Here is a 26,700-nt window from a genome sequence, read left to right as displayed (position 1 = left end):
TGAGATATTTTTAATATTCTGATAATAGATGAAGAACAAATATTCTCCTCGAACTCATTGAACAACCTACTAAGAATGCAACTACTGAAAACATTGAGATATTTTCAATATTCTGATAATAGATGAAGAACAAATATTCTCCTCGAACTCATTGAACAACCTACTAAGAATGCAACCACTGAAAACATTGAGATATTTTCAATATTCTGATCATAGATGAAGAACAAATATTCTCCCCGAAATCATTGAACTTCCTACTAAGAATGCAACCACTGAAAACATTGAGATATTTTCAATATTCTGATAATAGATGAAGAACAAATATTCTCCTCGAACTCATTGAACAACCTACTAAGAATGCAACCACTGAAAACATTGAGATATTTTCAATATTATGATAATAAATGAAGAACAAATATTTTCCTCGAACTCATTGAATAACCTACTAAGAATGCAACCACTGAAAACATTGAGATATTTTCAATATTCTGATAATAGATGAGGAACAAATATTCTCCTCGAACTCATTGAACAACCTACTAAGAATGCAACCACTGAAAACATTGAGATATTTTCAATATTATGATAATAAATGAAGAACAAATATTCTCCTCGAACTCATTGAACAACCTACTAAGAACGCAACCACTGAAAACATTAATTCTGCTTCAGTTCCTATATCTAGCAGAAAACGCTGATATGAGGTTAATTAAGAAAAAAAATCTTAATTAAAAAAAAATCGTGCACGATCCAGCGTTTAGCATTTTCGACGTTTCAATCTGCAATCAAGAAAATTGCAAACCATTACCGCTCATTCCCAATTTACTAACATAATATTAAAAGCACGAGACCGCATCCCCACCATAGGCGTCGAGAAAAAAACAAACCCGAGCCACGAAGATCGAGAGAGAACGAGAGACAGAAAGCGAGAGAGAGAGAGAGGCAGAGGGAGAAAGAGAGAGATAGAGAAGGAGCCGTACGTCAATATTTATACAATTTCGCGATCGCGTGTCGGTACGCCCTTTCCACGAAAAAATCTGAATAAAAGTGCATTAATAAACTACGTACTCCCGTTACTTTAAAATACACATAATCTCGGCGGGCGTAGGAAGCGTTCTTCTGTTCGACCTCGCGTGTTCCGGGCTGCCAACACGAAACGTAACCGAATAAGGCCGCGGCAGGCTGACCAACAGAGAAATTTCAAATGTATCCCTTTCGCATACGTATAGGGTTTGACGATTATGGCGAATCGACGAACCACCGAGTTATTAAGTCCCGTACCATGGCGAGAGGCTCAAACCTGGAACTTAAAAATAAAAAAAGATTTTTTTGGACAATCTTATTACAAACTAATTTATTACCATTTTTTTGTTTTACTTGTATTATTACAAAATCAAGGCTATTACGGGATTAATACATCAGTATGCAACAGGGCAATTGAAAAGTCCTCGGCCTACCATAGTAAAACAAATTTTTTGGCAAAAAAACTACTTTTTTTATTCAACATAATACCCTTCAAGGGTGATATACTGATTATAGCGACCCTCCAACTTTTCAATACCATTTTTGTAGTACGATTTGTCGTTTGCTTCAAAAGAGGCCTCAGTTTCGTTGATTACCTCTTCATTCGACAAAAATGTCTTCCCAGCGAGCATTCTTTTGAGATCTGAGAACAGGAAATAGTCCCTGAGGGCCACATCTGGAGAACACGGTAGATGAAGAAGCAATTCGAAGCCCAATTCATGGATTTTAGACACGATGCATTGTCTTGGTGAAGCAGCACGTTTTTCAGCGATTTCCTCCTTCAAAAGGTTCAATAACGCTATGTAATAGTCGCTGTTGGTGGTTCTTCTTTTTTCAAGGTAATAAATGAAAATTATTCCATGCGCATTTCAAAATTCAGACGCCATAACCTTACCAGCCGACGTTTTCCCACGTTGGAGCGGGTTCATTGTGTGCAGTTCACTCAGATGATTGTCAATTGGACTTCGGAATGAAATCATGCAGCCATGTTTCATCCATTGTCACATATCGATACAAAAATTCGGGTTTATTACACTTGATCATCTTGAAACACAGCTCCAAATCATCAACTCGTCGTTGTTTTTGGTCAAAAGTGAGCTCGCGCGGCACCCACTTTGCACAGAGCCCTCTCAAACCCTAATATTTGTGAATGATATGATGTACACGTTCAGCTGATATCTTTAGAGTGTCTGCGATTTTATTCAGTTTCAATTTATGGTTATTCAAAATCATTTTGTGGATTTTTTAAATGTTTTCGTGGATAAAAACCTCTTTTGGGCCTCCACTGCGTTCACCGTCTTCGGTGCTCATTTCACCACGTCTAAACTTAGCATACCAATCCTTGATGGTTAATTTTTCTGTGGCAGTATCCAGAAACTCGGCGTCGAATTTTTGCTTCAACTGTATTTTTTCTCTTCAAAAATCAATATTTTACCAACACGCGAAATTCCTTCTTATCCATTTTTCACAATAACAAAAGTTACTTCACTCAAAATGTCATAATTCAAAAAATAATGATCCGACAGCTGTCAAATTTTTACACGCACCTTTTGAGTGTTAGGGCTAACTAAGAAACATATATATTTAATTCCAGTAGCGCTATCTATGTGTCAGGCCGGGGACCTTTAAATGAACTGGTATTTCCCAAAATTTAATAATTTCTCAAAATTTTTAAATTTAAATTACTTAAGCCAAATTTAAGAGTAACACTTAAGAGTATTTAATTTTGAGGTCAACGTGCAGTTCTTCATTGGTTAGTGCAACCCCATATTTGTATCCCATAGACCCTCTGTGATTTTTAGATCATAATGAGAGTTTCTTTCAACTAGCTCTCACAGATGCTTAATTTTGAGTCTGATGAGTCTGCTTGAGGAATCGGGGGAATATCCGTTAAGTAATATAATTAAGTTTTGTCATTTCGCCGCAACGTAATATTGTTATGGACAGATTTAGAGCCATTAAGCTACATTTTCCAATCTATTATATTTCTAGTTCTTGTTAACGCCCACTTGTACTTTTTCTACAGCCTTAGGCAGAAATATATATTTTGTCATAATAACTGTGTAGCCTGCAAATGTTCCAAGTATTTTTCTTTTGTTGGTGGAATATCAGAAGTGTAGAGCAGATACAGGAATGCGAAGATACGGCCCCAAGACACTTCCCTCGGACAACTCCATCCGAAATAGGTTTTTAAATGTTAAGAATGCCCCTTCATGTGAGACTCTACATTTCCTTTACAGAAACTTAAGATAATTTACTCATCTTGTAAATTAGTCCCAAATGCCATATTATTTTCCTAGACTAACCTAGACCATGACACAAAATCAAATCACAAAATAATTGATCTTATTTTACGGCAAAAAAGCTCCGGAATACATTTAAATTATGTTATATTTCATTCATACATAATAGCCTGCACGGGCCTTTTAAATAAAAAAAGAATTTCGCTAATACCTCACCCACAGCTCGTTCCATTCCATTTCAACATATACCCGCCCTTATTAAAAACCCCTATATATCGATTGGCGTAGGTGGGCAGGGGGGTCGCGGGGGCGGGGTGTACGTGCGTTCACCACCCCGCGTCCACGCACGATTTATTTATGATTATTTCGCGAGCGTTTACATCGTTACACGGGGATTTTCGCTCGATCGACCTGATTTAGTGTCCATTGATTTTTCTCGTTTGTCACGGATACGGTATCAATTGAATATGGAGATAATGTATCTTGTTTATACGTAATAAATTAAATTTCAAAACATGTCAAATATTTATGTTCGCTGTTTCTTTTTTTTCAAATTATATTTTATTACACAAAAAAAAACATTCGTTTTAATTTACCAACGCTATACCTACTCGTAATGTTCATAGTAAACAACTAACTACCATATTGTTTAAACCATTAGACACTAGCGTTTTTTTTTTCAGTAAAAGTTGACAAATTATCGTGATTGTGGAAAATATTTCCAAAATCACGTTGGATGTATAGCTAAATACATGGGGCACTTCACAAATATGATAATTTTATGATATTCTTGATCAGTTAGTCATGAAAATTGGAGAAAAACAGAAGAGGAGTACTCGGAGCACCTACCAAATTCTACTGCATCTTTGAACTGTAAACTGTGTTGTACTATAAATATAATCGGCGATTATTCCATTTAGTTTTGAGCTAGTCAGAACCCATACATAGTGGAAATTATTCTAATAAATAATTTGATTCACTTATAGTGTGTCAGTTCGCTTATAAAAATATAAATAGATAAAATAAGATTAAAGAAAATGACAAAAATTATTTAAAATTAACCGAGATAAAAATTATAACAAAAAATGAGAATACTAATAAAGAAAATAATAATATTTTGTCAATGAATCAAAAGAAAATTAAGGAATATGAATTAAAATGAAATGAAAATAGTTTCTATAATATTAAAGAAATAAATATTAATGAAAAAGAATAAATTGGAATAAGGATAGTAATAAAGAGCTAAACAAAAGTATCATATTACCAAGTCCGGTGTATAAAAAATATGCAAATATCTTTCTTAGCTTTTAGATAATAGTCTGATACTCTATTTAAGCGAGCTCTGATAGTCAAGTGTCCTGAGTTGATATACACACAGGATGGTATGGTTATAAATTTTAACACCTTCTCAATGTGTTCTCTTAGTTTAATGCTCATGATCGTGGCTAGTCCTAGTCAATAAACACGGTGCCAATTCGGAGCCTGTGTGTCTAAAATAAGCAACTGTATAAAACTCAAACTCTTTCTTCATTTCATACCGCTAGAATGGGTTTTCTCACCTTTATGTTTATGTCCTAAGTAGCTATAGACTGACCCTTGTATCCTATATCGAGAAACTTTAAACAAAACAAGGCAGCCCCGAAGAAAAGAAGACCACCTATCTAAGTACGAACGCTAAAGAATGGTTAAGTAATGAAGTAAAAGACCGAACATCAACGATTTATTACCGAATTATTATTAACGAACATAAACGAACATAAAATAACGAACATAAAATAAGCAACTGTATAAAACTCAAACTCTTTCTTCATTTCGTACCGCTAGTATGGGTTTTCTCACCTTTATGTTTATGTCCCAAGTAGCTATAGACTGACCCTTGTATCCTATATCGAGAAACTATTAACAAAACAAGACAGCCCCGAAGAAAAGAAGACCACCCATCTAAGTACGAACGCTAAAGAATGGTTAAGTAATGAAGTAAAACACCGAACATCAACGATTTATTACCGAATTATTATTAACGAACATAAACGAACATAAAATAAGCAACTGTATAAAACTCAAACTCTTTCTTCATTTCGTACCGCTAGTATGGGTTTTCTCACCTTTATGTTTATGTCCCAAGTAGCTATAGACTGACCCTTGTATCCTATATCGAGAAACGATTAACAAAACAAGACATCCCCGAAGAAAAGAAGATCACCCATCTAAGTACGAACGCTAAAGAATGGTTAAGTAATGAAGTAAAAGACCGAACATCAACGATTTATTACCGAATTATTATTAACGAACATAAACGAACATAAAATAACGAACATAAAATAAGCAACTGTATAAAACTCAAACTCTTTCTTCATTTCGTACCGCTAGTATGGGTTTTCTCACCTTTATGTTTATGTCCTAAGTAGCTATAGACTGACCCTTGTATCCTATATCGAGAAACTATTAACAAAACAAGACAGCCCCGAAGAAAAGAAGACCACCTATCTAAGTACGAACGCTAAAGAATGGTTAAGTAATGAAGTAAAAGACCGAACATCAACGATTTATTACCGAATTATTATTAACGAACATAAACGAACATAAAATAACGAACATAAAATAAGCAACTGTATAAAACTCAAACTCTTTCTTCATTTCGTACTGCTAGAATGGGTTTTCTCACCTTTATGTTTATGTCCTAAGTAGCTATAGACTGACCCTTGTATCCTATATCGAGAAACTTTAAACAAAACAAGACAGCCCCGAAGAAAAGAAGATCACCCATCTAAGTACGAACGCTAAAGAATGGTTAAGTAATGAAGTAAAAGACCGAACATCAACGATTTATTACCGAATTATTATTAACGAACATAAACGAACATAAAATAACGAACATAAAATAAGCAACTGTATAAAACTCAAACTCTTTCTTCATTTCGTACCGCTAGTATGGGTTTTCTCACCTTTATGTTTATGTCCTAAGTAGCTATAGACTGACCCTTGTATCCTATATCGAGAAACTATTAACAAAACAAGACATCCCCGAAGAAAAGAAGATCACCCATCTAAGTACGAACGCTAAAGAATGGTTAAGTAATGAAGTAAAACACCGAACATCAACGATTTATTACCGAATTATTATTAACGAACATAAACGAACATAAAATAACGAACATAAAATAAGCAACTGTATAAAACTCAAACTCTTTTTTCTTTTCGTACCGCTAGTATGGGTTTTCTCACCTTTATGTTTATGTCCCAAGTAGCTATAGACTGACCCTTGTATCCTATATCGAGAAACTATTAACAAAACAAGACATCCCCGAAGAAAAGAAGACCACCCATCTAAGTACGAACGCTAAAGAATGGTTAAGTAATGAAGTAAAAGACCGAACATCCGTTTCGAACTTTTAAAAACGATTCCCCGATTCGGAATTGTCATTGGATTAGCAACGTGAAACTATCTCCGTTTAATGCCGCCCGCCACCGTCCGAACTGGAACGAGAAAACTTCCGAGATGGAATTAAAAATTTAATTCGGGCGCGAGCAAGAAAACCCCAAGTAATAATCATAAATTTCCGCGAAAGGGTTTCGGAAATTCGTAGTATGCACCGCCAGGGCTTTATGCCCGACGCCACGTCGACTTGGGGAATGGTTTTTACGTTCTCCGCTAGGTTTGATAATTTCTTTTATGGCGCCGCTGTTTCCCTAATGAGGACGGCGGTAATTAATTCCAAATTAGGACGATACCGATGGACGGATCTCTCTCTGTCTCTTTAGTCGGATGGCGGACACTTCTTTAGCGCGCCTCGCTGAACGGCTACCGTCAGTTTCCGGGCGTTGAATAATAAGAACGTTTCCTGACTTTAAGAGTAAGATGTCTTCGACGAATTTTATAAGTTCTTACTGTTAATATAGGGTATTTTTTAAATGAATGTTCATCATTATCATCATCATATTACTTCTCAACTAGGGCATTATTAGAAATCAAGTTTCCTGACTTTAAGAGTAAGATGTCTTCGACGATTTTTTACTGTTGATATAGGGTAAGCTATTTTTCTAGTGAATGGTCGTGTGAATTATGTTTATATCGAAAAAACTACTCACTATTTATAAGTTTATAAGTATTCGATCTCGAATAGGGCTAACTTCAAGGTGATATTGATTAGTCAACCGTTTCGTATGCAGATGCTTTCTGTTTGATGTATTATTTTTATTTGGTGAGATATTTTATTCACAGCGCCCGTACTAATATTCAGTGTAGCTGTTAGAATATTAAGCATCAACAAATATGGCAATATCTTCAGTTCTTGTCAGGTTTTACTCACCAATCATCTAAGTTTAAGCGGATTAAGCGAAAACTTTACCCAGTGTTTTTTTTTGTTAATCCTGTTTATGAGCCAACTGAGTGAGTTACTGATTTCTTGTATCTACATTCATATATAATTATTTTCTCTATTTTCCTACAATATCATTAAACCTTTTATACTGGACTGTTCAATAAATGAATTATTTATTTATTCCAATTTATTTAACGTTACTTTTTAAGTATTTTAATTTAATTTTTAAATATAGGGAAAACTGAAAATTAAAATGAACTAAATCTAACTTATAAGCAGGAAGTTGGTCAAATTAGTGCATTTGTAGTAAGGAAACAATACAGAAAAGATGTTTAAAGTCGCACTACAATGTGTTTGTTAATCAAATACAGCTGAGTGTCGATCAAGAGCAAATACCCACAAATTATTCTCACCAAATTTTCAACCAATTCAATAGGGAGTTAATCGATTTTGTTTATCCACTTGTGAAAGAAAACAAAGTCGATTATATCTACTTGTGAGGTTTGAGGTGCGAAAATTAATCTGTTAAATGATTATCTTGAAAGAAACAAGCAGTTACATGCAATACATTACAAGCAAATATTACTTCAGTCTTCTTGACCAGCTGAATCCCAAAATTTATGAAAAGGTGCCTGGCTTGAAGAAGAAAAGAATTATCTTTTCGTATAAAATTCACTCATATATAAATAAAATCCAAACACACTAATATATTAGGTACGTAAACTATTTTGTACAAAGTCAAAGGGGGTTATGACAAAAATTTTCCTAGTATTTTATTGTCAGACCGAGAACTTTTCACTATAGCCTCGCCTTTTCTGAAATTATATGTCATTTGAAATTACCGTTACTTGGCAGCGATTAAGCTTCATGAATGTATATGACAACCAGAATGGTCAGACAAGAATAAGCTTACTCTACAATAAAAGAAACTAAATCAGATATACCACAAGGAAGTGTACTGGGGCCAATGCTTTATCTACTCTACACTTGTGATATACCATAAATGGAGAATATTACAATGGCTACATTTGCTGATGATACTGCGATTATAGCTGTCTGAGACATAGTGAAGAAGCTTCACGAAAATTACAACAGGCAAGTGACAATATAAATAATTGGACACTTGGAGAATAAAAATTAATGAAAGTAAATGTGCAGTTCACCTACAATCAGACCGTACAAGCACCAACAACTTTATATAATACTATTATTCGATATAGGAACAACGCTAAATATCTCGGAATGAAACTTCATGCAAAACTTTGCTGGAAAGAACTAAAGAAAACAAAGAAGAAAATTCCAATTATCTGTACATAATAAATTGCTATTATATAAGTAAATTCTGAAATCTATATGGACATACGGAGTTCAATTATGGAGATGTTCTGCAAAGAATTCAGAACAAAGTCCTGAGAGGTATTGTAGACTCACCCAAATACTATAGGACTGATTACCTACATCGAGACTTTCAGATTTCCATAGTCAGTCAAGAATGACTTATGCGAATATTGAAATATTGCTTTTGGATACCACCAGAACAGGACAGAGGTTCAAAAGAATCAAACCATCTGATCTTGTGTAGTGTTTTGTGCTGAGGTGCATATAATAAAAAATACAGCAGTAATATGTATAAACATTATTTCACCAGAGACTGAGATAGGGCCGATGGGTCCTCCTGGTTATATACCTAAGTTATCATAAAGACAAATTGTAGGTTAGTCGTAAACGATTAGTAATAAAGTAATAATTAAATAATAAAAAAAATTCACGAATTGCCAAATATTAAGACCCCACAGGGTGTTACCACAACCCACCTACATAAATATTTGTATGCATAATAAAGAAAGAAAAGAAAAAATTCCCCGAGTTCCATCGGCTTGGGGGCGCGAAGTTGGCGTCGCCGCCGGGCATCGGGGCAACTTTACGACTTTAAACCTTTAAAAAAACTTTCCTCTGGAAGATAATCCCCGATAATGCCCGAATTCCTTCTTGAAATATCGCAGTATTCTTTCCATTTAACTAACGATCGAGACTGGGGGGCCGCGACTGATTTATAACGACGATTTTTCTTTGTTTTTTTTTCTGTTCCAGTTCCTCCTCATCAGTTAATTCTGTACGACAACTCGGGCAGGGACGTCTCGAACGTGGTCGGTCCTCTACAAGAAGGCTCCGACCTTATATTGACCTGCGAAGTCAGAGGAGGTAAGTTTTCAGTTCTTTATTATTGAAAATTATTATTCTATTATTATTATTATTGGTTTATAGAAAAATTTTAACGAATTTGACATCAATCATTACTAGTTTTATTATATGTTATTAATATTACCCATTTAATTATATGCCCTATATTTAACCGGTCAACTAAAAAATCCCCGCTCTACCATAGTAAAACAAATTTTTTTGGCAAAATTTGTTTTTTTTATTAAACATAATTCCCTTCGAGGGTACTATTTTTGTAATACAGTTTGTCTTTTGCTTCAAAATAGGCCTGAGTTTCGTCGATCACCTCTTCATTTGACGAAAATTTCTTTTAAGATCTGAGAACAGGAAATAGTCGCTGGCGGTTAGATCTGGAGAATACGGTGGATAAGGAAGCAATTCGAGGCCTAACTCATGGAAGGATTTTTGACACGGTACATTGTCTTGGTGAAGCAGAACTTTCTTTTTCTTCAAATGCCATGTTTTCAGCGATTTCGTCCTCCGTCCCAATAACGCTATTTAATAGTCGCTGGTGATGGTCGTTCCTTTTTCGAGTTAGTCAATGAAAATTATTCCATGCGCATCCCAAAATACAGACGGCATAACCTTGCCAGCCGACTGTTACGTTTTCCCACGCTTTGGAGCGGGTTCATCGTGTGCAGTTCACTTGCATGATTGTAGATTGGACTTCGAAGTGAAATAATGGAGCCATATTTCATCCGTTGTCACATATCGACGCAAAAACTCGGATTTATTACACTTGATCATCTTCAAACACTGCTCCGAATTATCAACACGTCATTGTTTTTGGTCAAAAGTGATCTCGGGCGGCTCTTTGCACAGATATTTCTCATACCCAAATATTCATGAATGATATGATGTACACGTTCAGTTGATATCTTTAGAGTGTCTTCTATTTCATTCAGTTTCAATTTACGGTCATTCAAAATCATTTTGGGCGTCCACTGCGTTCACCGTCTTCGGTGCTCATTTCACCACGTCTAAACTTAGCATACCAGTCCTTGATGGTTGATTTTCCTGGGGCAGTGTCCGTAAACTCAACATCAAGCCAAATTTTTTGCTTCAACTGTATTTTTTCTCTTCAAAAAGCAATATTTTATCAACACGCGAATTACCTTTTTATCCAGTTTTTTCACAATAACAGAATTTGCTTCACTCAAAACGCTATGATTCACAAACTAACAATCCGACAGCTCTCAAATTTATACGCGCATCTTTTGAGGGTTAGGGCTAACTAAAATACATATGGATTTAATTCTAGTAGCGCCATCTATGTGTTAGGCCGGGGACTTTTCAATTGATCTATTGTGTATTATATATTCACTTTTTATACCACTAAGTGTATGGGTGTGTTATGTTTAGTATAGAAATCAAGCATTCTTTTTTAATTGTCATTTGCCACTCTGTATTTTACGATTATTGCATTGTATGAACTATCCATCCTTTCTAAGGTCCTCTTGAAATCTCCTCTAGAATAAATAATTTTCCTTCAGCTTTATCAGCTATCTCTGAATCCTATACTATTACACTGTTTGTTTCAGTTTTCTTTTGGTTTACATCCTTTTTTACCTGATTACTAATGTGCTAACTGAAATGCTTTCTTTATATTCTTTTCTTTCTTCACATTTACATGCTTACTTTAAACATACAAAATGCTTTTCTCGCGCTTTCTAAGTTAGAGCTGGATCTCGATAAATGCGATTATTTCTGACAGTTTTTTGATATTGCAATAATGAACTGAAAATATAAATCTGCATTACATAAATCTTCTTCTGTATGACCCTCCTATTAACAATAAACATTTAAAAACAACGAGAATGGAAAAATATCATCCACTTGCCATTAAACAAAAAGAAAATATTCCACGAAAACTCGTTACTTGAGTTCTTTATGAAAAAAATTCAAATTTTACATGGGATTCCGAAATAAAACGAATAAAACTACCCCATTTTCCCTCGGAAAGGACATAAGCGCTTATTTTGCTAATATAATATCTGGAATTCCGCATCAAGTCGTCCGTATGAAACGGTTTTCCATTTTCCGAGGAGGTATTTCTCATATTGTATAGACGAGGGGGATGAAATAATGGAGAAAATCGGATGTAAGGTCAGGAATGTATTTAGATGGAAGCATATTTACGTGGAGGCTATCGATCGACTTGTTGAGCTTACGGCTGTTCGTTCATTCGCTTGGTTTACTTGACAACAAGATTCGTCAGGATGCTATTAAAGTCGTGGGACCGAAGAAATACTTTTCCTCTTGCTTCGTAGCATTATTGGTAAAATTGTAGTAAACATTTATTGATCCATACTTTAAAACTTTCAAGATATTTAAGTACTTATTTAAGTACGGAATTCTTGCTGATAATTAGGGCAACATACATATTCTAACAAAGATGCCGGTTGGCCGATTGGCGCAGTAGTTAAGGTTATGTGATGGGACTCTTACTGTTGTGATATTCCTGGGTTCGAATCCTAATGGGGCATAGTCGTAAATGTATGTTTGTGATTATTTACAATTATGATAGTCCAAAAGGCAAAAGTGGGGTCACGCCAATGAAGAGCAGTACAATAGCAGTGGACAATTACTAGCAAAGATCTTTGAAACAAAACAACTAGCTTTAAAATAACATAGTACACCAAACAATCTAAAATAGAACTCAGTGACGTCAATAACTCGAATTACTTAACCAACATTAGTATTTTGTATAATATGTTTATACGAAAAACATGGCCCTCTGAAGTATCTAAAATGTTTTCCTGAATTTTATTCAAGAAAACATTCATTAAACGCGATAGATACCTCGAAATATTTAAAATTGTATCAGCCAAAAACGTCACTTTAGGTCATAGATAAGGAATGACACAGTGGTAGTACTCTAAGAAATTTCAATATAAATTATGATCAGAGGGTGCTAAATTAGGAGCTTTTAAAAATCAAGAGTCTAAATCAGAATACTCAATAAATCGTAGAAAACCTCCTGAAAGTCATCAAAAATATTTAGTGGTTTGGGTTACAATAATTGGATAAATAAAAATTTATATATACGAAAATTTTAATATAATATCACCATGTATTAATATTATGTATGTTTGACTTTGTATGTGTTAAACAAATACATATTAATACATGTACATTTGTACGTGTATTAATATTATATACTGTTAATTATAGAAATACATACATCATGCTAAATGTTACCAAATACCTATATAGAAATAAATAAAGTGGTCTTTTTTAATAACTATCTACGATGTAAAGTTTCCCATTTTATTAACCAAAATAACAATGTTTTATGGAAACAAAACGCCGACTAGTTATTATATACAGTCAGTCGAGCGATATATTGACCATTTTCGGCCAAATTTCCCGTATAATTTTAAATATTTATTTAAAATACCACCTATACCTCTTTTACATTTCCGTCGGTTGCTCCAAAAATCGTATAATAAATCATTTAGCAAACTGCGACGTTATTTTTGTTTTTTTTTTTTTCATAAATTGAATACCAAATTCTTAACTAAATTCTGTTGGGTTTTTTAAATTATATTAAATGGGATATTTAATTTTTACATTATAACAGATGTTTATAGGTTAGTAAAATTATTTGAAAGAGTAACATTTTCGCTGTCTTACACTTTTAAGGTATTTGGACGAAAAGCCTAAATATAAGATACATAAGCCTATATAGTTTCTTAAACAAAAATGCTTATGATGGTAACTGATAGATGAAGACATTATTTCAAAAGAATTCTAGATTTATTTTAACAAGACAAGATGCTTTTGAAACATATGGGATAACCTGTAATTATTGATAAAAATATTTTGGAAACGGCGATTCGAATTCGACGACTAGAACAGCAAGGCATCGTGAAACTACGACATTAAAACAAACACAAAAGCGGGTTGTCATCTTTAACCATTTTAACTTCGTCAAAACAGCCATTTCTGGCACAACCAAGTCAATAATAACCGATTTATTTCGACAGAAGTGTTAGTTTTCAATCAGTGTTTCGGAATGCATATAGAGTTTTGTATGTTAATTCCAAACTGGTAGAAAATAAAGACTTTAACTTGTTATAGCAATTAGACGTAGTCTGCCCACACACTAAAAGAGAGAAACTATTTCAACAGCCAGCTTACCCGTCAGACTTAGTTCCCTTTGACATGCCGTACCTATTCTATCTTCGAATATGATTTTTATGAAACAAAAAAAGGATAAAAGAAATTTTCCCAATACGTTTAAAATAAAGGTGCTCCATTTTATGGATTGACTGAAGACATTTTTTGGAGAAAAGATACGGAAGGTTTTACGAGCGAACATGATCACGGGTAGGCGGAAGACCTGTCCCCTATCGTCTACTATTCGTTCCATTTTAGCCGAGACGGTTTATATGATGCAACACTAGAACGGCTAATACTCTATAGGACTTATTCATACAGGGTTAATCTTTAAAGAGCTTCATTTTTTCATTATAATACCATTTTAAACCTCTCCAGAGTCTTACTCAAAAACGTTTTCTCTGTTTATAAGCGGTACTATCTGTTTTAATAATTTTTGTATAAAATGCTTCAGGAAATTTTATTCTAAGGAAGCGAATTAACGATATATTTTAAATTCCCGTCAATATTTCCAGTAACAAACCTTTGACGTTAAGCCAAATTGATCCCGGCAGAGCTGGCTGTTTTGAAAAGTCACCGGGCTTACACGACGGTCCCAGAAAAAATTACGTGTACATATTTTAGAAAGTTTTTATTAAAGAAAAAAAACACCGGCAATAAATAATGATTTAGTCGTCATGTCGCAATCCTCCGCTTTTGAAAAATCCTCCTACCTCCAAATAAATATCCAGAAAGTCGGTCTCTCGGTCGCGGCGCAACCTGCACGCCCTCGCGTTTCGTCCCCTTCCTCCTCGACGGTCTCTCTAGTCAACCGAGAAATTTACATTTTTCTGGAAAGTTCCTGGCGTCCCGGTCTCGCCTTTATGAAAAAAAATTAATAGCAGGTTGAGGGGAAAAATGGCGATGTAATGAAGGCGACAATAAAAGTGCGAACACTTGGCCGTAATAGGTCGTTATGACCCCTTCGTAATTTATTGTTTAGGTTCGAACCGATGTCTGTTTTTGTCTCTTCTACGTCACGGCCGCTTGAAAAAAAAATAAAAATACGACGTTAATTTAACGCGGCATTATGTGTGAGCTAACGTCGCCGTGTATTGCCGTTTTCGGCCAAATTTCCTCGAAAATATTAAATATTTATAGTCATTGAAGAGCCCATGCAAAATCATTTTGATAGCATTGTATTTCCCTTTAGTTTATTGTGTTACTACCTGTATACAATTTTCGTGATAAAGTTAGATTTAATTCACTGCATTCTTCCTAATGCATTTGTGTTCTCTCTCCTCGCATATTTTAACCTAATGCTCATATATATTTTGAACAATAACACATACATCTGTGCACATAACTCTTAAATATATGTTTTCCTATTTCTATATCTCCTGAACTGTAGCCTTCAAACCTATATATATGCTTAATTAAAGAAAGTAAATGCTCGTTGAAAAAAAAACAAAGAGACAATAATATTGTTCATCCTTAATGAAACCGAAACAAACGAAAGCGAACCTGCGTTTGTCCGAGATTTCCTCCCGTCTCGCCCTCCCGTCCCGTCGCTCTCTATCCTCTATCCCGACAAACAAAAAGAGAATCTACAACCAGGACTGTCTGCGAACGGAATAAGAAAAAATCCGGTGGAAACGGGCAGGAAAAGAAGTCGTACAATCTCGGGGTGTATTAAGGAGACGACAGAGATTCGCGAACCGCCATTCTTAATTAAAATTTACCGAGCAGGAATTACCGGCAGCACCTGTACTGCTTCGTTGAATCGGTATGCGGCAAGGATGGTCGGGGATTATGCTGCAGGGACAGAATCGACCACGTTAATGAAAAGAATACATTAAAACCAGTACAGAAATCGTTACAGCTATAATAACAATCGAATATATTTGGTGTGATAATTAATAGTAAGTTCCTTTGAGTTGCATTTGAATAAGAATTCATCTTCGAAAAACAAAAAAGAAGTTGCAATTGCAAAAACAAAAAAGTCTTTAGGAAAAAGTATCATCATAATGTGAAACTTACAGAAACCTACTTCAGAACACTTCCTTCCTCATAATCTATATTCAACTTGAAGAAATCAAAAATATATATATTTTTTATATCTGTTATAATATCATAAAACTATAACTAAAAACTATAACTCTAACTAAAACGCTACAATATTTCTGAAATATAAGAAAGGGCAATCATATATCCAAAAATTGTGAAAATTTATTTTAAACAAATTGAATAGGAAATGCCTATATGCCTGCCATGCACTATAGTTGATAATACAATAACACGTAGAAACAAAAATGAACGTTATACAAGAGGACAAGATATTTTACAGTGGTTCCGCAATAAATGAAGGGTCAATCATATGTCCAAAAATTATGAGAACCTCTGAAAATTTTTGAATAGGAAATCCTGCCATGCGCTATAGTCGCTAGTAGAGTGACACATAAAAAGTTGTATGAACGTTATAGAAGAGAAAACACTATAACTTTTCTGCAACATAAAACAGGGAAATCATATGTCCAAAAATTATGAATACCTACAAAATTGCTCTAATATTACTTTATATATTTTGGCAATATATTAATAAAATTTAATTAAAAGCAAGAAATTGATGAGACGTTTCACGAAATTATTAGTACAAAACTCTTCAGAACTTCCGTACTTCAGAACACTTCCTTCCTCATAATCTATATTCAACTTGAAGAAATCAAAAATATATATATTTTTTATATCTGTTATAATATCATAAAACTATAACTAAAAACTATAACTCTAACTAAAACGCTACAATATTTCTGAAATATAAGAAAGGGCAATCACATATCCAAAAATTATGAAAATTTATTTTAAACAAATTGAATAGGAAATGCCTATATGCCTGCCATGCACTATAGTTGATAATACAATAAAACGTAGAAACAAAAATGAACGTTATACAAGAGGACAAGATATTTTACAGTGGTTCCGCAATATATGAAGGGTCAATCATATGTCCAAAAATTATGAGAACCTCTGAAAATTTTTGAATAGGAAATCCTGCCATGCGCTATAGTCGCTAGTACAGTGACACATAAAAAGTTGTATGAACGTTATAGAAGAGAAAACACTATAACTTTTCTGCAACATAAAACAGGGAAATCATATGTCCAAAAACTATGAATACCTACAAAATTGCTCTAATATTACTTTATATATTTTGGCAATATATTAATAAAATTTAATTAAAAGCAAGAAATTGATGAGACGTTTCACGAAATTATTAGTACAAAACTCAGTCAATTTTAAGACGATTAATAAAGCGAATGATGAAGGAACAAAATAAAGCAAGGAGCCTCATTCAAAACTCCTTACCATAGACCGAACCGTTGAACGATCCGAGAGCTTTCAATAAAAACAGTCCCTCGTCTCGACATTTAATTTCCCAGTTATTTGTCGCTACTTTGATTGAACGGTTACGCCGATGATGGGACCGAAAAAAACACCGTCGCCCCTCCGCCGCTCCGCTCAACCGGCGCCTCGTCAGCTCAACAACCATATAAAGGAAGCGTGGCGCTTCTTAATTAATTAAAGATCAAAGAGTGTAAACTTAATAGGAACGGTGACGACAACATCGTCGAAATCTAACGTCTCGTACAGCGGTTGGCCCCGCGAGCTGTTCCCCGCCATTTCTAGGTGTTCTCGCGACGCGAAATTTAATTTAGTAGGATTACGGGTAGGAAGGGGTGCGTGCGCGCGTGTGTGAGTGAACGCGCAGCAGCGAGAGCTCGTGAAAAATTCTTTCAATACGAAATAAATTAAACGTTATATTTAGATTAGTTCGAAATGTAAGAAGGAAGCACACCGTAAACGCAATTACTGGTTGTATCAAAATATCAGCCAGAAAGCAAGCATGAGCCAGTATTCAGGAAATCGGTGAATAGAAAGTGAAAAATTATATTTTAAAGTTGGTTAAGAATTCTAATGATAACCACAGCAGGAGAAAGTCTATTGATTGCAAGGGGGATTATTGTATGAAAAGATTCAACAAAACTCATGAGCTTCAACTCAATACTGATGATGTAAATCTAGTTTTCAATAAAATAGTCCAATCCAGATATCAAACTACATAAATATAATAACGGGTTATCATATCTCATCTAAAATATGTAAGAATCGACATGAAGATACTGAAAGCCAAAGTCTGAGTTGGTTAGGATAATAAAATTTTAATCCTATCTACAATAGGTTCTACTAATTAATGACTATTAATAACTTCTATTAATTACAAAGAAGTTTTTGTTTGAAAAGATGCTCTAACTTCCTGATACTCATCTCAGTACTGATGATGAAAATCTGGTCTCCAATAAGAAAGTCCAATTCAGCTATCAAACTACATAAACATAGTAACTGGTTGATGAAGATACTAAAAATTTAATTCATTCCTGTATATCCCCAGAATATAAAACATTCTTCGGATATAGCAGTAGCTCATAATTGAGAATAGCTGATAATAAAGACCTTATTCTTTCAACATATTCCTGATATAAAATTTCCTTTGTGGACACCGCATCTTTCATTCACTACTACCATAACATAAATGGGACTTCTTCAGTGCCAATTTTAATGACCTCCAATCAAAATATCTCTTGTCGCGTATCCTATATACAGGTGGTTCAAAGACGTTCAATCTCGACTACTGAACTGATTGCCTTGTGAATATCGCTTGAACACTTTCTCAATGGCAAGCACTCTTCCAGTGCGTTAAGTGCTATTAAATTACAATATCACGGTAATAACATAATTGTAAATACTCTCAGTACTCTACACCAAATAGAAATATTTCACTTGCCTGGATCACCAACCACAAGGAAATCAAGGGAAATAAAATGGTTGATCTTGGATGGCATCTCCATAATGCTAACACATAATACTGTACTATTCCCTTCTACTGATAATTAAGCTTAATAGTTTGACCCAGCTGGTCTGGGACCTAGTTAAAGATAGCATTAAATTTTGAGCAATAAAATATGAGTTTCTCTCCTCTATTATCATCTTCAAATCCAGATCCTGCTAGTAACGTTCATATATTGTCAGGGGAGATCCGCCCACCCATGTCTAGGGCTATGGCACTCCATACACAGTTTTTGACAACATTAAGAGCTGAATTCAATTTTTCTCATGATATACCTAAGAAATATGTTCAAACTCTTTCATTTCGTTAACATCTTTGGACTAAAACACAATATACGACTCCGATACAATACTTATAATCAGTTCCATTTGCACCCTCCCTAAGTATCTAAGTCCAGTGTATCTAAGTAACTAATTGTTTTACCTAATTATATATAAACATAATATCTCTATTTTAAAATGTTCTTGAACATGATATGACTTTTTATCCAGAAAATTTACATTGTAGTATTGCAATCTAGCGTTACGTAATTAAAAAAATAACATAGGGTCCCGTTCTTTCTAAGTTCTTCACACAAACACGTTGTTATCACATCACACATCAAATTATCACTTCACTTGATAGTACAGAACATTAACAATGGCATGCGACACTTTATTTTGGAACCGTTGAATGATGGATATATTAAATTTGCTAGCGGTACCCCATAGTTGAATTCTATATGACCAAATAGCGCTCGATGAGCCAATAAATTTGATATAATTTAAGTCCAAGTTGTTTCCGTTTAGAAAGTATGTGCTTCTTCTAGGTTAGACGTCGAACTAAATGCATACCAAGATATTTAACATCCTGTGCTTGGGGGAGTGCATTGGCTTTAATGCGCCATGTCTTCAACCACAGTTGTATTTGCTCCAGGTGGGTTTGTAGGTTCATTGATGCTGTGATTGGATCTTCACGAGATGCTAATATTGCTGTGTCGTCTGCGTATGTTGCGACAGTAGTTATTTTTGTGGTGGGTAGATCGGCTGTATATAGAAGATATAATATACACTACCTTGCGAAACTCCTGTATACATTGGATGTAATTCGGTAGGTTCATCGCCTTGTTTTACACAGTCTTCCATAATAAATATTGAATTATCGATTAAAAAGACATTTGATGCTTGTAGGGCCCATCGTAACATTAAAAAGTGCAGTTGTGCTACCATTTTAGAATGTATTCCCCTAGGTCATAAAAATACGTCATAATACGAATTCATCCCGGTCTCCACTCGTCAGTCTCTAACTGAAATTATATCGTTTCTCCCCCTTGAGTGACATCAAAAAATATCTTAATTACTCCGAGAGAGCTTCTCCACCAGCCTCCCGATTATGGTTTAGGTAAAGCCATCTCGCGACCAATAAAACCAAAACTGTTCTTTCGATACTAATCCATCCTGATTGGTCCTATAACAAATTAGTCGCTGATAAAGCGATGGCGTCGAGAGCCGCCGGGGGAACGGGTGGGGGCGGGAGGCACGACCGGAGTTGCGGCGCGAGGAGGAGGAGGATGGGGCGAATAAAATCATTACGGCAAACGGCACCTAGACAAATTGCCATCGCCGATGCGGTAACTCCGGCTCAGACTTTTCGCTTCGCCCGTTATTTTCTCGTTTGCGTTGTCGAATCTGACAAATTAAATTCCACATTATAATATTGGACTGTTCGCCGGCTGTCGGTTGGCGGAATTCGACGAAGTGTCATTAATTTTATCGCAAACAGGGAAATGGAGTTGATTAGCAGCGGGGAGTTGTCGCGAAGACCGACTTGCCGATTTCTCTTGGCTTTAGTTTTTAGTTATTTAATTTAATTTTACTTATATAGGGTTTATGCAGGTTCTGTTTTTTTAATATTGAAGCTTTATCTAGCGAAATTAGTGATATTTTGAAGCTAAACAAGAATTGAACCAAGCGAGTGCATCAGATAGTAATTGGAAGTAGCATATTCCGTTAAAATCTCTTTTGGGAGTTGTTTTGGGAGGGAATGTTTTTCAGAAGTGTTGCGAGTCATCGTCGATGCCCCATATTACGTCTCCAACAAACTGATTCAGCGCAATATCCCCTTAGAACCCATAACGAGTGTGATTTGAAGTGTTAGTGCAAAGTACTCTGAAAGACTATTAATGACTCCCAATGCACTCGCCAAACAGTTAAATGTATCTAGAAAAGATTTAGATTATAAGTTGTACAGCAGATCGCCTACTGAAGCGATCTTCTTCAAGTCAGGACAATTATATTATATAACGGAAATCGTATGTATAATAATACTTATTGCTCACGGGCCGATTGTTGAAATTCTAAGAGATTAATAAAAAATAAATAAATGTGCGTCAGTAGCTCATACGAATTCTAACTTCCTGTTTTTACACTATACCACTGGACTTGAGACAGTTTGAAATCGCGTGTTGAATAACTACCAAAATTTAGTATTTCAAAACTTTACTGGTTTTTTTCAGCGACCCTTGCCACTACTTTTAAATTTTTCTCTTTTAACTTAAACATTTTTTATTCACAAAACATGTTCCCATTTATAGCCGAATTCCCATTTCATCAATATCTAACTACTTAAAATAACTGCTACACATTTCAACTGTGAAATTCTCTAACTATTCAACATTATTACTAAGACTATACGTTAATATTGAGGGATTTACAATGGAGGTCTTACAGAACCATATTCCAGTCAACGCTCTCTCAAACTTTATTTTTTATTTTGAGGAATTTTCTTAAAGCCGATAATGATTTTCCATTTAAACTGATGAAACTGATTCCCATTTAAACGAGAGAAAAACGTAGTTAGCTGTTGAGTGCCATTAAAAATATTTAAGTGAACATAATGTATAAAACTACCCGAGTACTGATTTTAACACTTTTGAAAGGCTCTGGAAAAGTATATCATATTTTCAATTCATGATTGTCATGTGCATTTCTGTAAAACATTTTAAAATAAACTTCAAAAATTCTTGATAGGACATAATTTCTTACAATAAAACCTTGCAGAAAATTAACACCCTATCGTTGTAAAAATGCAACATATCACATTTGATGTATGTTTATAATTTTCTGTGCATATAGATTGCAGTATTTTATTTTTCCTTACTTAAATAAGGTTCATAAAATTGTTGGATTTTTTCAATATTCAAACTTTATCCAGTGAGATTAGTATATCAAAATTGTCCGTTGCTAGCCGGCAGAACTGCCTCCGATTTTGAGACCAAACAAGCAGATCTCACCATATTGTCATAAATATTCAATTCATCGTTAAACTTGTTTTCATTTATTACTATTTTATCTTTGGGCGGCAGCTCAATTTCTTATTTTTACACAATTCCTTGATCTTGAGATGATTTAAAGTGCCTGTTGTAGAACTTTACTGACCTTTATCCGCATTCTTTGCCACTACTGTCAAAACTACTACTTTTAAAATGCCAGAAATATCTATTTATGAATCAAGTTCTCCATGTATAGCCCAATTTTCATTGCATATATATTCAACCTGCTGAAATAAATGCTACATTCATTTCAAAAATACTATTTATTATATTACAACCTTTTATGATTTTTTAAAATATAGTTACTCAAGATATAACAAATATTTGCGGCTCTAATCTGAACAATTTTATTTACAGGAAAACCCAGCCCGACCGTCACCTGGTTTGTAAACGATCGTATCGTGGAAGGCCACATCGAGGCCATCGGCAATCATGTTATGGTCAATCGGCTGGAAGTCAAAGGAGTGACGCGAGACAAATTGAACTCCACTTTTAAGTGCCAGGCCAGCAATACGAAACTAATGATGCCCTCGGAGAAGACCGTCCGTTTGGAATTACTCCGTAAGTGTCGGCAATGTCTCACCCACGCCACGTTCTTTCTTTTTGTCTGCACGATATTAATGGAATCCGCCGTCTTTTCTTTATTCTTGTTACATTGTCTTGTAAACTTGTATGATGAAAACATACTTATTAGTAAAACAGACCCGGAAATTGATAGATTTTGATAGAATATTTTTATGATATAACTATTTTTATCTGAACTACTTTTCTTGGGTCAATTACATTTGAACTTTTGCTCATAATATTTTGCTAGGTTCAATTGCTAGACCGATAGCAACACAATGAACTGAAAAAATTATTGTATAATCTGTCCAAAATAACACTTAACTCGCGTCATCAATATTTATGATGTCACAGCATATTCTAATGTAAATGAAATAATTAAGCAAAAATGATGGTATCACATATAATTTACTTTAACCTTATACTACATCTAATGCACATACTCTCGAAAGAATTAAACCTACAGTTAATTATTGTTTGGTTTAGTTAGTTAAAGTTGTTTTATTATTTTACTTTCATTAGTTGGTTTTTCCTTCATCAAATTTCTTTGATATCATTGTATTTCTCCATAGCTTCTTTTGTTTCGACCTGTGTACAGTTTTCTTGATAAAATTAGTTGTAATCACCGCATTCTCCCTAATGCATATGCAACATCTGTAAAATAGTAAGTATTCATTCTCTCCTCATGCGTTCTAACCAAATACTCATGTACATTCTGAACAATTACACATATATCCATCCAAGTATAAGCCTTTCACATTCTACAATATGATTTTTACCGGATATTCATTGTGTACTCACGTTATTTCTACTTTTGGCTTCATTCAATCACCATGAGTTTCCATTCAATTTTTTATGACACATATTCACAATCCACCATTTATCAATTTCTTCTTCGGTGTGTCCAAAGAAGTTCATCCAAATTAAATATGTTGTTGTAGACAATGCTTCTTTCCACATATCCAAACAGTTTCGATATGCATCAAGAATAAAACAATTTCTGTTTCCAGAATTCCAGATACTACAAAACTAAATCATTAAAAAATAGTCTTCCTATATTAGTTCACCGTCATTACATATACATGTACAATAACACGAAGGACAGAGAGAACGAGACCCAGACTGAACATGAATTTTTTTCCATCCTTTCTACCCTAACATTGACCTCCGCAGCGATTTATTTATCCGCCGAACGTTATTCATTTGTTCTGCTCAGTCGACCTGACAGCTTATTATAATATATGTTCAGCATTTCCTCCATCAATCCACATATCTGTCCAATCGCACAACCTCCAGCGTCGGCCCGGTTTTTTCGTCGGTTCGTGATGGAACCCCCGGTCAAAAATAGATTTTTTCCCGACATCTTCGTTTATATTCAATCAGCAGGGGTGTCGTAGCTGCGAGCCGAGCTTCCAGATAAATAAAGCGACAAGAGGAGAGGAGATTTCTCCCCGAAGGGGCAATTTCTCCGCCTATAACCTCGAGAGTTCTTCGGCTCTCAAGTAAATTAGCCTAGAGAACGATAGAGTCCACAAATATAAGGGGGCTTGTTTTACTATTTGTTGTAATATCGAACTAAGTGGCAGTCGTGAAACTGTTGAGTAATATGTCGCAAGAATTTAGAGAAAATTATTGGTTCGATAAAAAGGCTTCAATTTTGTATTTTAAAGTAGTTTATATCAAAGACAACAAACAACGAGTCCTGTACAATTTATAATTATAGTATAATCTAAAATATAAATTTTCAAATTTTATTAGTATGCATAATTTTATGACATACGATTGACCTTTCTTCTTAGAATATAAATTCATAAAAAAACATTCATTTTCAATGCGTATTTTTTACCATATATTCGCTTTCTTTTAAACGTTTATATATAATGGCCTTTTTATTTTAAAATCATAATTTTAATAAATGCGATTCAATTTTCTTTTACGTTTCATGTTTTAAAAAACAATTTTAAAATACATGATGTACGCCTGCGTTTACTGCTTAATTTATAACAGGGAACATGATTTCAAAAGTTCAATTTATTTTCTTCATACTTCTTTGTGAATTTTATACAGGATTGAATATTGACATTCGATAATTTTTTGTAATACCTTATATAATAATCACTCTAAAGTGGCTTACCTAGCATCTAATAAAATAAAAATTAATAGCACTTTTAATAGTATTTTTTCCAATTAGTATACTTCACTACTCAATTACACAAAATTAGACTTACTTCAGTGTTATACAAAAGTTTCAGCACTTTAGTGCTTACATAGGAGTGCAATCTTTCGCCATGTCTGGTTGCGAATTTCTTAACTTCCTCTATAGAATTGGAATCCGGTGTAAGTAATAGTTCCTATAGTATCTGGACGAATCCACAATAGGTTTCAGGATTTTATTATTACTAAGGTACTTAGGAATATTACTGTAGCATTGAACAGTTTGTAGATGTGTTCTAAATACACTGATTTACTCGCTTTGATTTTTATTCTCCACCTCTTAGTCCACTTATTTATAATATTACTGGCATATTGCAGTGTTCTGGTTGTTTCTTCGCTATTGTTTCCAAGAACAAGTATCAGCAAATATAGCTACAGTAATATTCTCTACTTATGGTATATGCCATATACAGAGTAGTTAAAAAAAACAGAACATTAAGAGTCCGACCTATTGCTTAATAAAATTGATAAAATTTAATAAACTTTATACATCAAACTCTTATGCCAGACTTTATCAAAGGCTTACGCTACGTCCAAGAATATAGCTAAGCAAAGTTTTTCCTCTTCGTAGACTTTTTCATGATTGGTTTTAGCCTTTTTAACAGGATTTTTTCAAATTCTGGTATCAATGAAAATTGTCGATAAGGTTTTACTTCATTTGGTCGTTTTCCAGTTTTCGGAATCCTAAAAATTTCAGCCATTTTTCAAGCATCCGGGATATGCTCAGAATACTTCATTAATCGAATTGGTGAGTTTTATAATTGCCTCTCTTTTTCAGCACTGATTATTGAGTCATAGCCTGATGTTTTCTGTAAATTGACTTCCTTTATTATAACTTTGGAGGTTTCTTTTAGTGTCACAAATCTAATGGGAAATTCAAACTCAATTTTTAATAGTTTAAAGATTTGTTCTAAATGATCGGCAATGCTTCAGCTATTTATTGATTGTTGTATACACAATTTCCCCATGAAAACTTGAGTTAATATTTCAACAGATGAAATAATGAAAGTTATTTGTAGTGTGAAATGTAGGTAACATCTGAAAAATAGTAACGAATATTAACCTGCAGTAAAAATATATTTTATTTTTCGTGATTTTAAAAAATTGAAACCTTATTTATTCGTTCTTATTACACGCATAAAGGGCCCATAAACTGTAAGCAATATCAGCCTACCCCTCGATATTTCTGTAGGATTATTTGATAATCGTTTATCCAGAATTTGTGCGGAATAACGAAAAACGCCCTTTGAACGTCTGGGGCCGATCGGAGCAGGAACAAAACGCAACGGAAAGAAGATTGTTTTATGGTAAATTAAACTTGGAAATTTAATCATCGAAAAAACAATGAAAACACCCCGTTCTTCCACGCTCTTTCTTTCTCTCTCCCTCGTACACCCTCTCGGTATCTCGTTCGCTCCTTTAGCACTGGTCGGTCTCACTTCGCCGGCTGTGGACTTATAAAAGAAGGTGCGGAAGTTGTTTACTGAAGAGGACGGCGGGCAAAAGAACGAGAGAAAAAGGGAGCCGCTTCTCGAGTCGCCGTCGAGAGCTAAAAAGAAGAAGACGAAGAGAATGGGCGAGAAGAAGGAGGCCGAGAGGAAAAAATAAATTGAAAGAAAATTACCGGGAGCTTTTCCAAATACGTTACATCCTTTTTTAATTATAATTTCGAAGATGTCCGGCGTTGAATTTAAATTGCCGTTTTTGATTTCGTCGTTGCCTGTCTTCGGGTGTTTTCTTTTTCTTGCTCTCCCTCTCTCTCTCTCTTTCTCTCTCTCACTGTCCCTATCTGTCTCT

The 26,700-nt window shown here is 34.5% G+C and overlaps 1 protein-coding gene across 2 annotated transcripts in view; it reads left to right on the top strand.

Annotated features, from left to right (window-relative positions):
* The window catches only part of LOC143201271 (protein turtle homolog A), a 461,942-nt gene that overhangs the window by 397,076 nt on the left and 38,166 nt on the right, over nt 1-26,700 (top strand). For both annotated transcript variants that reach the window (XM_076412222.1, XM_076412221.1), the window contains exons 4-5: nt 9,680-9,790; nt 22,483-22,686. In XM_076412222.1, the coding sequence (XP_076268337.1) occupies nt 9,680-9,790; nt 22,483-22,686 (315 nt within the window). The remainder of the gene's footprint in view (nt 1-9,679; nt 9,791-22,482; nt 22,687-26,700) is intronic.

Source organism: Rhynchophorus ferrugineus, unplaced genomic scaffold, assembly GCF_030347505.1.
Source record: "Rhynchophorus ferrugineus isolate W39M unplaced genomic scaffold, kcgeb_rfMv2 rfM8, whole genome shotgun sequence".
NCBI lineage: Eukaryota > Metazoa > Arthropoda > Insecta > Coleoptera > Curculionidae > Rhynchophorus > Rhynchophorus ferrugineus.
Note: the sequence above shows the minus strand (reverse complement) of the source record. Positions and strands in the feature narration are given on the sequence as shown.